Below are 16,450 nucleotides of genomic sequence, written 5' to 3'. Positions count from 1 at the left end.
CGTACTCGTATTTTCTGTGGAGAGAACCGTGACCAACAGAATCTGTCAATGAGGTAAGCATCTGCTTGAACAACTGTGACTCACTTGTCCATGTATCAAGCGTTGTGAGCCACGATACTTATTTCATTGCACACACATGTTCATGTCATTACATTTAACCGTGCACTTGTTGAAAGACACACACAGCTGTCCAAAATATTGTATAAATTGCTTGTCTTTTAAGTTCATATATAGAGTTTGATTTCCAATAAAATTCATACAAGTATCGAGTTACAACAATATACATAACATTTTAACTTATACCTATGGCTGACATTCCATCCATTGCTTATATTACAAAGATAAATTTCTAAAGATTTAACATGTCATAAAAATTTTTTCATTAACTGGGTTCTATCACGACAGTTTGTTTGTTAGTTTCGACTCATCTTCATTCATATCACATTTTTGTGACATAATACAAGCATATGATATTAGTTGGAGGAAGGCGAAAAAAAATTGGAAATAGTACTAAAAACATCACACATTGCTGGCCTTAACTACGCTTGACACCGCCTCCTCTGTTTGGAAGGGGAGGAAAGGAAATACTCATCTACTGGTTCAAGGATTTATGAGGAAATGTTACTTGTACAATCATGGACTAATTGTCAAGGAACTTTGGTTCATTTAAATCATGTGTACCGGCTAATCATTGACAAAGTGTCTGGTTGATTCTTCATGTGTTAGTGCTGTGTCCTTCAATTCCTGTGTCGCTTAGTGTAAAGTCTCATGTTTTCACCAACATAGACTTGTTGTTGTTGTGGTCTTCAGTCCTAAGACGGGTTTGATGCAGCTCTCCTTGCTACTCTATCCTGTGCAAACTTCTTCATCTCCCAGTAACTACTGCAACCTACATCCTTCTGAATCTGCTTAATGTATTCATCTCTTGGTCTCCCTCTATGATTTTTACATTTCACGCTGCCCTCCAATACTAAATTGGTGATCCCTTGATGCCTCAGAACATGTCCTACCAACCAATCCCTTCTTCTAGTCAAGTTGTGCCACAAATTTCTCTTCTCTCCAATTCTATTCAATACCTCCTCATTAGTTACGTGATCTACCCATCTAATCTTCAGCATTCTTCTGTAGCACCACATTTCGAAAGCTTCTATTCTCTTCTTGTCCAAACTTTTTATTGTCCACGTTTCACTTCCATACATGGCTACACTCCATACAAATACTTTGAGAAACGACTTCCTGACACTTAAATCTATACTCGACGTTAACAAGTTTCTCTTCTTCAGAAACGCTTTCCTTGCCATTGCCCGTCTACATTTTATATCCTCTCTACTTCGACCATCATCAGTTATTTTGCTCCCCAAATAGCAAAACTCCTTTACTATTTTAAGTGTCTCATTTCCTAATCTAATTCCCTCAGCATAGACTTATCTTTCTTAAATACTTGGAACTGTCATTACTCAAGCTTTCATGTAACATGATGAAAATTAACTGGTTTTTGTAAAATCTCGTGCTTAAATGTTTGTATACTCTGCAGTGAATAGGTAGTGATAATTGTCACGGAAACATACTGTGATGATGCATATTACATTTTTCATTTGCCTTATGACCTTTGTATAATTTTCCTTATAACTAAATTGTTTACACGAGGTGCGGTCCGTTTCTTCATTTGGTACCTGCTACACTTGACGTAATTCTCTTCTTCTGCGCCATGACGATGCACTGGTCACTGAAAGAAAAACTTAAAACTGATTGCATTTTGTAGCTCGATGGCCACCGATACATTTGGTCGTTGCATACGTCTGCAGATATTTCCATACCTTGTTTAAATTCATAGACTTTCATGTATTCTGTTACCCATTGTGATTATTCACTCTGCAAAGAAAAATTATTTGACATCTCTCACGGTATTTTGTTGTTAGACCTTAGCTTACACGTCAGGTGTGTTTGTGAGGTGTGTATGTCCTAATAAACTGGTTAAATTCTTTAAAGACTCATTCTACTGAGCTTGCTTCTGGGTGAAATAAGCTTACTGATATGTGCTTTATGCCCTGAGAGGTCATACATTGTTTCCACTTTACAAATAACTTAGTATTTAATTAAATCTCTGTTTACATATATCAATAGGTTTCTTAGTTCTTTTATAGTAGATGTATTTGCACAGTATTTCCGTTTACTTTGTATTTAGGTTAGATACACCCAGACTGTTGAGCCATAAGCTCATTTTGTTTGTACTTACGCTTCGCATGAAGCATGTGTCACCTTTCATTGCTGTTAATTTTTGTGCCTATGTGTACAGATCAAAAGAATCACTTATACCTATATTCATTACTTTATCTCAAAATACTCTCTAGAAGAAATATTACACTTACAAGGGAACCTCCCCATCGCACCCCCCTCAGATTTAGTTATAAGTTGGCACAGTGGATAGGCCTTGAAAAACTGAAAACAGATCAATTGAGAAAACAGGAAGAAGTTGTGTGGAACTGTGAAAAAAATAAGCAAAGTATACAAACCGAGTAGTTCATGGGAAGATAAGCAATGTCAAGGAGACCGGGAACGCAGGAGCGCCGTGGTCTCGTGGTAACGTGAGCAGCTGCGGAACGAAAGGTCCAAGGTTCAAATCTTCCATCGAGTGAAAAGTTTAATTTTTTATTTTCAGTTTATGTGACAAACTCTTATGTTTTCATCACTTTTTTCGGAGGTATATCACATCAACAAGAAAACCTAAATCGGACAAGGTAGAAGAATCTTTTTACCCCTTCGCCAAGTGTACAAGTTAGGTGGGTCGACAACATATTCCTGTCATGTGACGCACATGCCGTCACCAGCGTCGTATAGAATATATCAGATGTGTTTTCCTGTGGAGGAATCGGTTGACCTATGACCTTGCGATCAAATGTTTTCGGTTCCCATTGGAGAGGCACGTCCTTTCGTCTACTAATCGCACGGTTTTGCGATGCGGTCGCAAAACACAGACACTATACTTATTGCAGTGAACAAAGACGTCAATGAACGAACGGACAGATAATAACTATGCAAAAATAAAGAAAATAAAATTTTCACTCGAGGGAAGACTTGAACCAAAGACCTCTCGTTCAGCAGCTGCTCACGCTACCACAGAACCACGACGCACCTGAACTCATTTTGTCCATGATGTTGCCTATGCGACCCGTGGACTACTCAGTTTGTATATTTTGCTTATTTTTTCACAGTTCCACACAACTTCTTCCTGTTTTCTCAATTGATCTGTTTTCAGTTTATCAAGGCATATCCACTGTGCCAACTTATAACTAAACCTGAGGGGGGTGCGATGGGGAGGTTCCCTTGTTAGAATTATGTACACTATGTACAATTATCTAGTGATAAAAAAAAATTACCATGCTTCATCACACTGTAAAGGTTTTTATATCTTTGTGATGTGAGGGTAGAGGCCCTTGTCTCTTCCGGTTTTCTCATAGGCTAATCTGTACGTCTCCGGATATGGCCCTGAATAGAGTAATTGCCGCTTCTTATTTAGTTTGCCAATTTTTGTTGATTTAGGGTGAGTCCGTAAGAGGACACGTTGCCCTTCAAAAAATTGTGTAAAATGTTTGTTTCTTGTTATAAATTTTCCTTCTATACTCGGCCCTGTTTTCTAGTTTAACTATGGCTTGTTTGATTTTGTCTTGTAGTGTCATTTCTGTAGTGGGTACCTTTGGTATGGGTGACACCCACTCGTTCATTTGTCTTGTCCAGAACATCAGTTCATTAGGTGTGAAACCTGTTGAAGAATGTGGAAGGTTATTGACAATTGGCATGAAAGGAGTTATGTATTCTACTCATCAGGTGTGTTTGTGAGGTGTGTATATCCTAATAAACTGGTTAAATTCTTTAAAGACTCGTTTTACTGAGCTTGCTTCTGGGTGAAATAAGCTTACTGATATGTGCTTTATGCCCTGTGAGGTCATAAATTGTTTCCACTTTTGCCCTGTGAGGTCATAAATTGTTTCCACTTTTGCCCAATGAAATATGAAGCGTTATCAGTTAGTTGTATCTTTGATTTATCTACTCTTCTCAAATAGTCTCCCTCAATTCTTCTACTGATATTTGTTTCTGTTGCATTTTTAATGGCATACATTTTGACATGTTTCGAGAAAATGTTGTATAGTACTACTACTTGGATATGGACCAGCTATGTCCAGCGATATTATATCTAGAGGGTGTTTTTTTGTGAGTATTGGTTGTAGATCAGTTCATTTTGACACATTGGACTGTTTTGACTCTTGACATATTGCACACTTTCTTATTACGTGTAGGACTTGCCTTCTCAAATTTGGAAAATAAAATAACAATTTTTTCACTACATTTGCTCACTCCGAAGTGTCCCCATACTTCATGTGTGTGTCTTATAAATTCTTCGATATAATCTTCAGGAACACACACACACACACACACACACACACACACACACACACACACACACACACACACACACACACACACACACCAATGATTAGATTTTTCATGTTTCCTACTAAACAAAACACCCTTGTACTCCTGATACCATTTACTTACCTTTCCACCTTCATCTTTCTTAAGGATTTGCATACTTTACTCCATCTGTGATCTTGCTGTTGTATAATTTTCATCTGCTTACAAAACTTACGAGAATCAGACTGTTGTGTTGTACCGTGCATTAATAATGTTCTGATTTCTGCATCTTGCTCTGTTAATTCACTACATTCCTCTGAACCTAGTGGTAGTGTAGACAAGGCTTCTGCAGTCACATTCTGACTTCCTTGCCATTGCCAGTCTACATTTTATATCCTCTCTACTTCGACCATCATCAGTTATTTTTCTCCCAAAATAGCAAAACTCCTTTACTACTTTAAGTGTCTCATTTCCTAATCGTATTCCCTCAGCATCACCCGACTTAATTTGACTACATTCCATTATCCTCGTTTTGCTTTTGTTATACCCTCCTTTCATGACACTGTCCATTCCGTTCAACTGCTCTTCAAAGTCCTTTGCTGTCTCTGACAGAATTACAATGTCATCGGCGAACCTCAAAGTTTTTATTTCTTCTCCATGGATTTTAATACCTACTCCGAATTTTTCTTTTGTTCCCTTCACTGCTTGCTCAATATACAGATTGAATAACATTGGGGAAAGGCTACAACCCTGTCTCACTCCCTTCCCAACCACTGCTTCCCTTTTGTGTCCCTCGACTCTTATAGCTGCCCTCTGGTTTCTGTACAAATTGTAAATAGCCTTTCGCTCCCTGTATTTTACCCCTGCCTCCTTTAGAATTTGAAAGAGAGTATTCCAGTCAACATTGTCAAAAGCTTTCTGTAAGTCTACAAATGCTAGAAACGTAGGTTTGCCTTTCCTTAATCTTTCTTCTAAGATAAGTCATAGGGTCAGTATTGCCTCACGTGTTCCAACATTTCTATGGAATCCAAACTTATCTTCCCCGAGGTCAGCTTCTACCAGTTTTTCCATTCGTCTGTAGAGAATACATGTTAGTATTTTGCATCCGTGACTTATTAAACTGATAGTTCGGTAATTTTCACATCTGTCAGCACCTGTTTTCTTTGAGATTGGGATTATTATATTCTTCTTGAAGTCTGAGGGTATTTCGCCTGTCTCATACATCTTGCTTACCAGATGATAGAGTTTTGTCAGGACTGGCCCTCCCAAGGCCGTCAGTAGTTCTAATGGAATGTTGTCTACTCCCGGGGCCTTGTTTCGACTCAGGTCTTTCAGTGCTCTGTCAAACTCTTCACGCAGTATCGTATCTCCCATTTCATCTTCAACTACATCCTCTTCCATTTCCATAATATTGTCCTGAAGTACATTGCCCTTGTATAGGCCCTCTATATACTCCCTCCACCTTTCTGCTTTCCCTTCTTTCCTTAGAACTGGGTTTCCATCTGAGCTCTTGATATTCATGCAAGTGGTTCTCTTTTCTCCAAACGTCTCTTTAATTTTCCTGTAGGCAGTATCTATCTTACCCCTAGTGAGATAACCCTCTACATCCTTACAATTGTCCTCTAGCCATCCCTGCTTAGCCATTTTGCACTTCATGTCGATCTTGTTTTTGAGACATTTGTATTCCTTTTTGCCTGCTTCATTTACTGCATTTTTATATTTTCTCCTTTCATCAATTAAATTCAGTATTTCTTCTGTTACCCAAGGATTTCTACTAGCCCTCGTCTTTTTACCTACTAGGTCCTCTGCTGCCTTCACTACTTCATCTCTTAAAGCTACCCATTCTTCTTCTACTGTATTTCTTTCCCCCATTCCTGTCAATTGTTCCCTTATGCTCTCCCTGAAACTCTGTACAACCGCTGGTTCTTTCAGTCAATCCAGGTCCCATCTCCTTAAATTCCCACCTTTTTGCAGTTTCTTCAGTTTTAATCTACAGTTTATAACTGATAGATTGTGATCAGAGTCCACATCTACCCCTGGAAATGTCTTACAATTTAAAACCTGGTTCCTAAATCTCTGTCTTACCTTTATGTAATCTATCTGAAACCTGTCAGTATCTCCAGGCTTCTTCCATGTATACAACCTTCTTTTATGATTCTTGAACCAAGTGTTAGATATGATTAAGTTGTGCTCTGTGCAAAATTCTATAAGGCGGATTCCTCTTTCATTTCTTAGCCCCAATCCATATTCACCTACTACGTTCCCTTCTCTCCCTTTTCCTACTACCGAATTCCAGTCACCCATGACTATTAAATTTTCGTCTCCCTTCACTTTCTGAATAATTTCCTTTATTTCATCATACATTTCTTCAATTACTTCGTCATCTGCAGAGCTAGTTGGCATATAAACTTGTACTACTGTAGTAGGCGTGGGCTTTGTGTCTATCTTGGCAACAATTATGCGTTCACTATGCTGTTTGAAGTAGCTTACCCTCACTCCAATTTTTTATTCATTATCAAACTGACTCCTGCATTACCCCTATGATTTTGTATTTATAACCCTGTATTCACCTGACCAGAAGTCTTGTTCCTCCTGCCACCGAACTCCACTAATTCCCACTATATCTAACTTTAACATATCCATTTCCCTTTTTAAATTTTCTAACCTACCTGCCTGATTAAGGGATCTGGCATTCCACGCTCCGATCCGTAGAATGCCAGTTTTCTTTCTCCTGATAACGACGTCCTTTTGAGTAGTCCCCGCCCGGAGATAGGAATGTGGGACTATTTTACCTCCAAAATATTTTACCCAAGAGGACGCCATCATCATTTAATCATACAGTAAAGCTGCATGCCCTCGGGAAAAATTACGGCCGTAGTTTCCTCTTGCTTTCAGCCGTTCGCAGTACCAGCACAGCAAGGCAGTTTTGGTTAGTGTTACAAGGCCAGATCAGTCAATCATCCAGACTGTTGCCCCTGCAACTACTGAACCTACGGTACGGCTATCTGTATCGCTGAGGCACGCAAGCCTCCCCACCAACGGCAAGGTCCATGGTTCTTGGGGGGCTCTTTTGTCAAATCTTATGAAACATGTTTGTAATTCTCCGTTGCCCCCACTTCCTGAGAGGTCAATAGCCTGGGACTTTACTACGACCAGTTGGTGTTTTCCAACGGCGTAGTGTGATTTAGTTCGTTACCTGGAAAAATTTCGGTGAGTTGCACTGTATGTGTACTTTGCCAGTTTGTGTCATTAGCCACTGTGCAGTTATTTTGCTGCCCAAAAGTCAACTGCGGTACTGCGTAAGGCGTGGCATTGTTTCCGCGCGTCAGCCACTACTGCAGCTGACTGTTTCTGTTTATGTTCGGCATAGGGCCTTGTGATGGTGAATTGTAATTTGCTCGCACATTGAAGTTACCCATGTTGTTTTGGAAATTTCTTTTAAATCGTTTGTTTTTCAGTACACTTTACGGTACTCATTACCTCTAGGTATGTAATTTTGGTGTTGTGTGTACCAACCTTGCTGTGTGTTTAAATCACATTTTACTGACTAATTTACGTGATCATGTTGTTATTGTCTGAAGTTCTGTTGCCCTATGGGGTACAGGTCTTTCCTCATAGATTAAGTCGATAGAATCGAGCACTGACAGAAAATATTGTGTGTTGTGCTCAGGCATTGACTAATTTTTCTCTAATGTGCGATGGTAAACGTCTTTTCAAAATTTTTACATGTCTACCTGCAATATTGGGTTCACTCAGTAGCATGTCTTGTTCAGGTATTTCTCAAAGTATCCACATAGACTACCGTATTTGCCATTGAATGGTGCAGGGTAGAAAACCTCACGTCTGAGTCTTTCTTGCACTGCCTCAGACCAGTATTTGTTGAGAAAAGCTCATTTAAATTGGGTATAAGTGCTGCAATGTTCAACCATTTCTGTTGCCCATAAGAGCACATCACCTTGCGTGTATCTCACAACAAAACTTATTTTCTGTGCTTCCGCCCAGTTGCGTGGAAATACATGACGAAAAGCACTGATAAATACTACAGGATTCATTCTCTTACTTTCAGTAGTGAATGTAGGAAACTGTCGATGTCTCAGCAAACCTTTGTCTGCAAAAATAGTTGATAAACACATGGCATTTTCGGCCGTATTTATGTTATTATTGCAGCTACCTGTAATTCTGGCTGGTAATTGTTCAAGTATTGGAGTTGTGGTTATGTTTACATTCTGTAATCTACAACTGTCACTGGTACCTGCTGTGGGACTCTGGACAATTTGTGAATAGATACCAACAGGTTGTGGTATGTGCACTGTAACCTGTGTATTATTTACGTGCATAGTTCGAGATGCGGTATTATTTTCTTCCAAAAGATTGCAGATCCTATTTTCTGCGGCTTGTAGGTTAATGTTTACCTTGTTCACGATTTCATTTTTCTTTTCCAGAATAGCCTTTTCGACTACATCTGTGTATAATTTAAAATCGGTTACTAGCTTCTTTGCAATGGTGTTACCCTCATCTATCATACCTGCTTCAGCTTCACTAATCATCGAGCGAGGTGGCGCAGTGGTTAGCACACTGGACTCGCATTCGGGAGGACGACGGTTCAATCCCGTCTCCGGCCATCCTGATTTAGGTTTTCCGTGATTTCCCTAAATCGCTTCAGGCAAATGCCGGGATGGTTCCTTTGAAAGGGCATGGCCGATTTCCTTCCCCATCCTTCCCTCACCCGAGCTTGCACTCCGTCTCTAATGACCTCGTTGTCGACGAGACGTTAAACACTAATCTCCTCCTCCTCCAGCTTCACTAATCATATCACTCAGAGTTTCATTAATCTTCTCTCTCTCCTTCTTTGCACATGCTGAGTCAACTTCTAATGTTGCTACCCTTAAAGTGAGCTCCTCTACAGTTAGAGGTACACCTTCATAGTCTTTTAGTTTGTTAACGACAGTGGTTACCTTTTTAACTGTCCAAACCAACTGGTTTTGTGTGGCTTCAGTGTGTGTGTTTGCGTCTGTGATTTTCTTTATCTGTTATTCTACTAGATTGTGAGGGTCATTAAAAGAATCTACCTTCTGTTTTGACTCCGTAATGTTACTGTTAACTTCAGAAAGTACTTCATGCTTTACCTGTGTTTTCATATCATTCAATTTTTCGTCTATTTCAGTGCGAAAGTTTTTGGTTAATTCATCGAATTTCTGTGAGACCGTGTCTTGCAAATCCTTGAATACTTGCTTCTGTTCTTGCTTCATTGTATTTAGATCTTATGTAACAGTGTTTTGCTGCTGTTTTACTGTGTTCAATACTTGTCATATTACCAATTTTGGTATTCATATCTTGTTTCATATCACTGAAATTGGTGTTCATCTTGTGTTTCATATCATCATATTTCGCATTCATGTTAGATAGCAATTGCCATAGCAGTGCGTTAGTTGTACTACTGTGGTTGCTGTCCGCAGTGCTTTCCAAGTTAATGTTTGTGTTGCAAACAAGTGGTATTTGTAACTTGTTGTCATGATTCATATTTTGGTTGCTCTCTAGTATTTCATTCACGAGTGGTATGTCGCTTTGAGAGATGCGTGACATTGTCTCGTCAATTGTAAACAATGTGTTGTCAAGGTCGTTCTGCTGTAGAGTGTCCCTATCATTTGTCACTCCTGTGACACTCATCTCTGATCTACTTAAACCTTCTGCAGTAGGCATGCATGGCGCCTTAACTTCAGTTGTTTGATCTCGCAATTCTACGCCATCTTGGCTGATTGCATTTTTGCTATTGTTATCAACAATAGTCATATATTTTTCAGCCATGTTATATTAATTTGTAAGAAATAAAAATTTCACAAAATGTTAAAATTTTCCTACATTAATTATTACACTTGATAAATGCAAATTATGAAATGTCAGGGCCAGTTTTTTTTTTTTTCATCTGTTTTGATGTTCAAACTATTGTGTCACAATTCTTTGTTTTACTGACAATTCGTATCACACTGAAAATTTCCTGTAAATTTTTCGCAAGAGGTGCTACCAAGCGTAACCATGCAAGCAACTTGCGTAGCCGTCCTACCTTTGCTGCACCGAATAAAACTACTTACTATGGAAAATTTTACACGACCTGCATCCAATTCTTATTCCTTTCCAAATATTTCTCCTCAGTTTTTGCACTTTTCTAATGCTTGCTCCCCATCGTGATTCATGGAAACAGAAAATACAGACAATTAATTTTTATTATTTATTACAATGTCAGAAATTTCTGAGTATGACAATAGTTAACAACACTATTAACGACAGGTGCCCAAAAGTTCTGGCACACAGGACGCCAGTTGTAATATATTTAAATAAAAATAATAATATATTAAACTTGAATATACGTATATCTTGCGTTGTTGAAAAGTCTGTTTGTGCTTATCTCAATTTCGTTTAACGATCAGACTTCGCTGATATAGTTGAAGATGCAGGCCGCAGAGGACTCCTGGGATACCGGTGCCTCTCGTGATCACAAAAAATCCACTTTCTTGATTTTTCTCTTCTCTTTATCTCAGTAAATAAAAATGCTTGATATATTATTTAACCTTGAATTATTCACTCATACAATAGAGTACATCACTATCACAGTACGTCGTCCTGCTGCATACTCATAAGTCTGACTATCTCTCTTAAAACAGAAAACAACAGTACAAAAAAATTGAATGATAAAATGTTTTCTTTTGTCTGCGCCTTATCGTGCATTCATAATTAATGCCTATGCCAATGTGTCCATTCAATTGATGTTTCGTGTTTGCTTTGTTCTTAAATAAATATTGTTAGTGGCATCCTCAGGGGTCTTTCATCATGTTCCTGTACACCCCCTCATTCCTAATTGCATCTATTGTCCACATTAGTCTCTTATGAAGATTGGAGAGGAGTAAAGGTTACAATAAACTTTCTAGTTTACCTAGCTTTCCATGTAGAATTGGCTCCAGTTCTTTTTGTCTAGGGGTCTGATTCTTATAGCTGAAAATGTCATTTTAGGTCCTCACCGTTGGATTGATCTAAATAAATTTGAAGATTGTTGTTGCAGAATTTTTGTTTTTAGGTAATTATATTTTCTCACATTTTAGTGTATCCTACAGTTTTAAAATTTTTACATTAACAAAGCCGAAATTACGTAATTCGCACAAAATACAAAAATATGTCCGATCACATCAGAAGCATGCTTATGACTCCCACATCTGCTGAAATAACCATATTCCAAAGGGTTTACAATTTTTCTTTACAAATGAATTTCTACTAGTTTGTTACATTATTAATTTTGATTATTATTTCACAGATAAATCCAGAGATAAGCATAGTAACCAGTACAGTGTTGCCAGTAGTTAATAATTTCAAATGTTTCAAAAAATAATTTTAACTGTACATTCAGAAATAGTACTTATTGATTATAACATCGAGAGTAAAACATTTTATAAAGTAGTTCATTTTCACAAATTTTAGATAGAAATATAACATACTGTGTATAAAATTATATGAAAGTTTTTAGAAAAGCAACTGAGATAATATTGACCTGTCCAAAATTCGAAAAATAATACTGGTATCAACAACTACTGTTGAGGAAAAGTAATGCTAAAGGAAGATGACCCGTTACAAACACCATGTATAAAACTGTGACTCTCTCAGAAAGTATTTATTCTTAAGAATCTCTGTACCAAATTTAAAAAAGAAAAGAAAAAAAAGGAGCTGAATTGCTCCTTAGAACTGAAAAAGTTATATGAAAGTACGTCCTACGACTGCTAGAAAACAGAGGTGTAATGACAACTAGTAATGAGAAATCTGGAAAAGTGGAAGGACAATGGAAGCAGTTGAACTCGAAACAGCAAATATATAAGACAAAGATAAAATTAACATCCTTTGAAGACATACAAATTTTCAGCAGGAATGACTACATAGAAAGGCTATAGAGGTTTCAGACAAATTGAAGTGACAATTGGAGCAAATGAAAAATACTGGGCAGATCAACTCGACCTGTAAAAAATAATGTGAATGTGGAATGATTTACATGCTCCAGTGTGGCCAATAGTGGTGGTGGCAGTGGTAGTTATAAATGGGTGTGTTCTTTGGCCATAGTGTTGAGCCAGGCTATCCATTATGAAAAGCTCTTGATTTTTGTGTTGACAATCTTCAGTCCCAATGAAAATGAGAGATGGCACGAAGAAGAGTGTCAAAAAATGAAGTGGACAGGCAGTGGCACTCTCTCATCCTTTTCTGGTTTGGGTAAAAAGTTTTGGTTAACTTGCTGTGTCAAAAGTTAACCATGAACCTTATATCTAGCCACATTTCTGGTCTTGTGTACATATTTTGTGATCAGTTCTACCAGTTCTCTCTCTCTCTCTCTCTTTAAAAAAAAAACGATGAATACAGTGCCAGAAAATCCTGTGTGGAATACGTTCATTGTACTGATACTTAACAATGAGCAGTGGCTAGTCACAGAGAAATAACACTGAAAGAATGTAGATCAGCCTATGAACTTGTTTCGTGATATGTTAGCAGAATGTAGTTCAACAATCAATATTTTCATTCCAGTCACAATGGTTTTCAATTAAATGGCAATGACGCTGTTCTTAATAACTGTTCATGTTTTAAAAGTGAGTGAATTTCTCCAATTTTATCTGAGTGTTTCTGATAACAATTGTTTAAATGTGGCTGGCTTACCTTTTTTAGTTTTTAATGTATATGTCAGCTTTATAATATAGTACTTTGTTAATTGCTTCATTAGCAACTCGGACAAAATGAAATGTATGTGTGCTTGAGTCTAATGTGATCTCTCACATTCTGTGTGAGATTGTTTTTAGTTTATTCAATATTTAGTAATGAAAACGTAAATATTGGTATTATACTAACCACCATGTAGAGCATTGAGTGATAGTGGAAGCGGTAGTGGCATTTAGTGGTATTTTCATTCAAGTTGTTCAAAAACTGAATAATGTATTCAATTTTTACAGAGTGAAGAAAAACCAGCTAGTGCAAAGAAGGCAAAAGGAGGAGGAGGAGGAGGGAGAGGTCGGAGGCCAAAGTAATTCCACTGTACTGTTGCCTAACATGTCCAAAATAATGTTGCTCTTAATTGAAGATGAGTCTCCGATTTGTAATCGACTGTAAAATTTGAAATAGGACTAAAACATACTAAATCACTGTGTCTGTGACATATATTGAAGTGATTGTTGTGATCTCATATCTTTTTGTAATGAATGGCAATCTCTTCAATCATGTTGATTTTTAATTAAATTAGACATAAAAATTATAATTGGATCTGAATTTAAAATTGTGTGTGAATGCTTTTAGATATGTGGTTCAGATGTAAGTATTTTGATGTTACTATAGTTAGTATAATGCAACACAATAAATAACCTTTAAGTTCACCAACACTTCCTGTAATGCAGGAGTTTATTTTGGAATGAAAAGCCTAAAGAACCCTAAAACATCAAGGCCACAATTGGGCAATATCTGAACTTTAATAACGTTTAAGAAATAAAAGTAGCATTTATGAAAATTAGTTTTGCAGGAGCGGATGCTGTACAAAGGATTTTGTAGCTGTATAATATTATAAATAAATAATTAAAAATGTTTTTAATATTGGGTTTAGTAAGTTACTGTGATGGTGAATGAAGTGAAAATACTATGGAGGAAAGTAGGTGATTGTTGATAATAACGCTGACAGTTGTAATTTTGTATATTATAGAATAATTCATTTTCAGCAATGATTCAGTTGACGGACCATTACTCATCTTTAAAAAAAGTATGATGAGTAAATGCACATGAACAGTGTGTGCTGCTAGTTTGTCTTTTGAACACATGCCTTTATTTCGAGAGCAGAAAGTTCATCCCTGTTCACATAGCCTTTAATCCCACTGCAGCATTATATTTTTGTCTTTGTGGGTTTCAACACTTCACATAAATCGAAGACAAATCAAATATTACTCTTAAATTTCTCTTAAAGACAACTGGTTGTTTATCATATTAGTCACTGTTTATATTCCACCAATAGCCTTCTGTTATAATAGTTTGGACATATTCACCTACATTTTTTAAACAAAGATATGACAGACGACAATTTTTTTATGTTTTTCACATACACACGATTGGTTATGGAAAAGTGCAAAACTTTTGTTCAAAGCACATATATTATACAGTCAGTCTCTCATGATTCAGTTGTGCCCGACACACCACAAAGAATTTGTCCACGTGAAAATTAGCTTTATGTCTCCTACATTCAAATTAGATTTTTCCACGGTGCTCTCTGTCAACACCACTTAAATTTTTCAGAGGAAGCGTTTATTTTCACTGGAAAATGTCCCCAACTCTTGTCATTTGGAGCTTAAGTGGGTTTTTCTGGATAGTCCGTTAGGCATTATCAGAGGGCATTGCATTCTTAAAGAGCTGCCCCATGATACTGAGCCAAAGCATTATGCACTTCATTCTTTTGGGTGGTATGTTCAATATATAGATTGTGGGATGGCAGACTAGAACACACCAAGTAGGGTGTTATAACGTCAAGTTTAACACATATATTTCAGAACGACACAGTACATATAAGTCACAGAGTAAGTTGGCAAGCAAGACATGTGTACAAGTTAGCATTCGAATGAGCACTGAGTCCCAGTCTAGCAGCCGCTGCTCGGCTGGCCGCTTAGATGGCGCTGCTGCTGCATGGCTGGCAGACAGCGCTGCACGTAGAGGAAGCGTGTAATTGCGCGACGGCGCTTTGAATGATCGGCGAGTCACAATACTTTTCCCCCCTTTGAAATTGTTGCACTGGTCTTGATGGAGGTGTCCTGGAGATGGCTAACATCCATAGGCGTTGTTTGACTCGCCGTAAAGTCTCGAGGAGGAGGCTTCCCGTACGGACGGAAGTGTCCCCGATGATAACGGGTCGAGATGACAGGAGACGTAGGGGTCGAATCAGCTGGGGCCCCATGCACCAATCTGCCCATTGCGGCAAGTCCAGTTGATATCACAGGAGACATGGGCGATGTGTCGGCGTCCGTTGGAGGAGGAGGCGAGTAGCTTGGCTCTGACAGAGGATGGTCATCCGGTTCCTGCATGGGCACGTCTCCTGGTGGCGTGCGTTCTTGTGCTGGCATCGCGATGACGGTGAGAGGGCTGCGTTGTGAGTATTGAGAGATGCCAAGAGCCCGAGCGTCAGGTAGAGCCAAAGGTGGTGTAGCGGCATTCGGAACAGGCGTTGCCGGCACACGAGGCCGAAGCTGGTCCGAATGATGCACTGCAACACCCGTGTCCGTCTGGATTTCATACAGGCATTGGCCACGGTGTCATAAGATGCGGCCCAGGCTCCATTTTGGCCGCCTGCCATATCCCCGTACGCAGACGAGGTTGTCGGCGGTGAAACGGCCAAGTGAAGGCACCCGCGGCCGTGAGGTGGAAGGCCGCAGAAAATGAAGTAGCGTGCGGGGCTGTCGGCCATGTAAGAGCTCAGCTGGGCTGTGGTCACCCATGGGGGTGAAACGGTAAGACGCCAGAAACTGGAGAAGTGCATCATCAGCAGCAGAAGAAAGAAGAAGTCAGAAGTTTCCGCATCTGAGCCTTAAATGTGCGGACCAGTCGTTCAGCCTCACCGTTTGATTGTGGATGGAACGGTGGGGCCGTGACATGCATAACGCCGTGACGAGCACAAAAATCCGCAAATTCAGAAGAGGCAAATTGCGGACCATTATCAGTAACAAGAGTAGAGGGGAGGCCTTCCAAAGAAAAAATGCAGGCGAGAGCACTGGTGGTTGCCGCAGTGGTAGGCGACGTGCAACGGACAATGAAAGGAAAGTTAGAGTAGGTGTCAATTACGAGAAGCCAATAAGTACCTAAAAAGGTTCCCGCAAAGTCAGCACGAATGCGCTCCCAGGGCTTCTCAGGCGAAGGCCAGGGACAAAGATGACTTCGGGACAGCGGCCTGCGACGCACAAGGGCCGCAGGCAGCGACCATGTGTGCTATTTCAGAGTCGATGCCAGGCCAGTACACATGATGGCGCGCCAGAGATTTTGTGCGACACACACCCCA

At 39.0% G+C, this 16,450-nt stretch overlaps 1 protein-coding gene across 3 annotated transcripts in view; it reads left to right on the top strand.

Moving 5' to 3' along the window:
* The window catches only part of LOC126194791 (flap endonuclease 1), a 92,451-nt gene extending 78,648 nt beyond the window's left edge, over nt 1-13,803 (top strand). For all 3 annotated transcript variants that reach the window (XM_049933095.1, XM_049933096.1, XM_049933097.1), the window contains one exon: nt 13,383-13,803. In XM_049933095.1, the coding sequence (XP_049789052.1) occupies nt 13,383-13,457 (75 nt within the window). In that variant the 3' untranslated portion in view covers nt 13,458-13,803. The remainder of the gene's footprint in view (nt 1-13,382) is intronic.
* The last annotated feature ends 2,647 nt before the right edge of the window (nt 13,804-16,450 follow it).

Source organism: Schistocerca nitens, chromosome 7, assembly GCF_023898315.1.
Source record: "Schistocerca nitens isolate TAMUIC-IGC-003100 chromosome 7, iqSchNite1.1, whole genome shotgun sequence".
Taxonomy (NCBI): Eukaryota; Metazoa; Arthropoda; class Insecta; order Orthoptera; family Acrididae; genus Schistocerca; species Schistocerca nitens.
The sequence above is the reverse complement of the archived record's forward strand: the minus strand, read 5'-3'. Positions and strand labels throughout refer to the sequence as shown.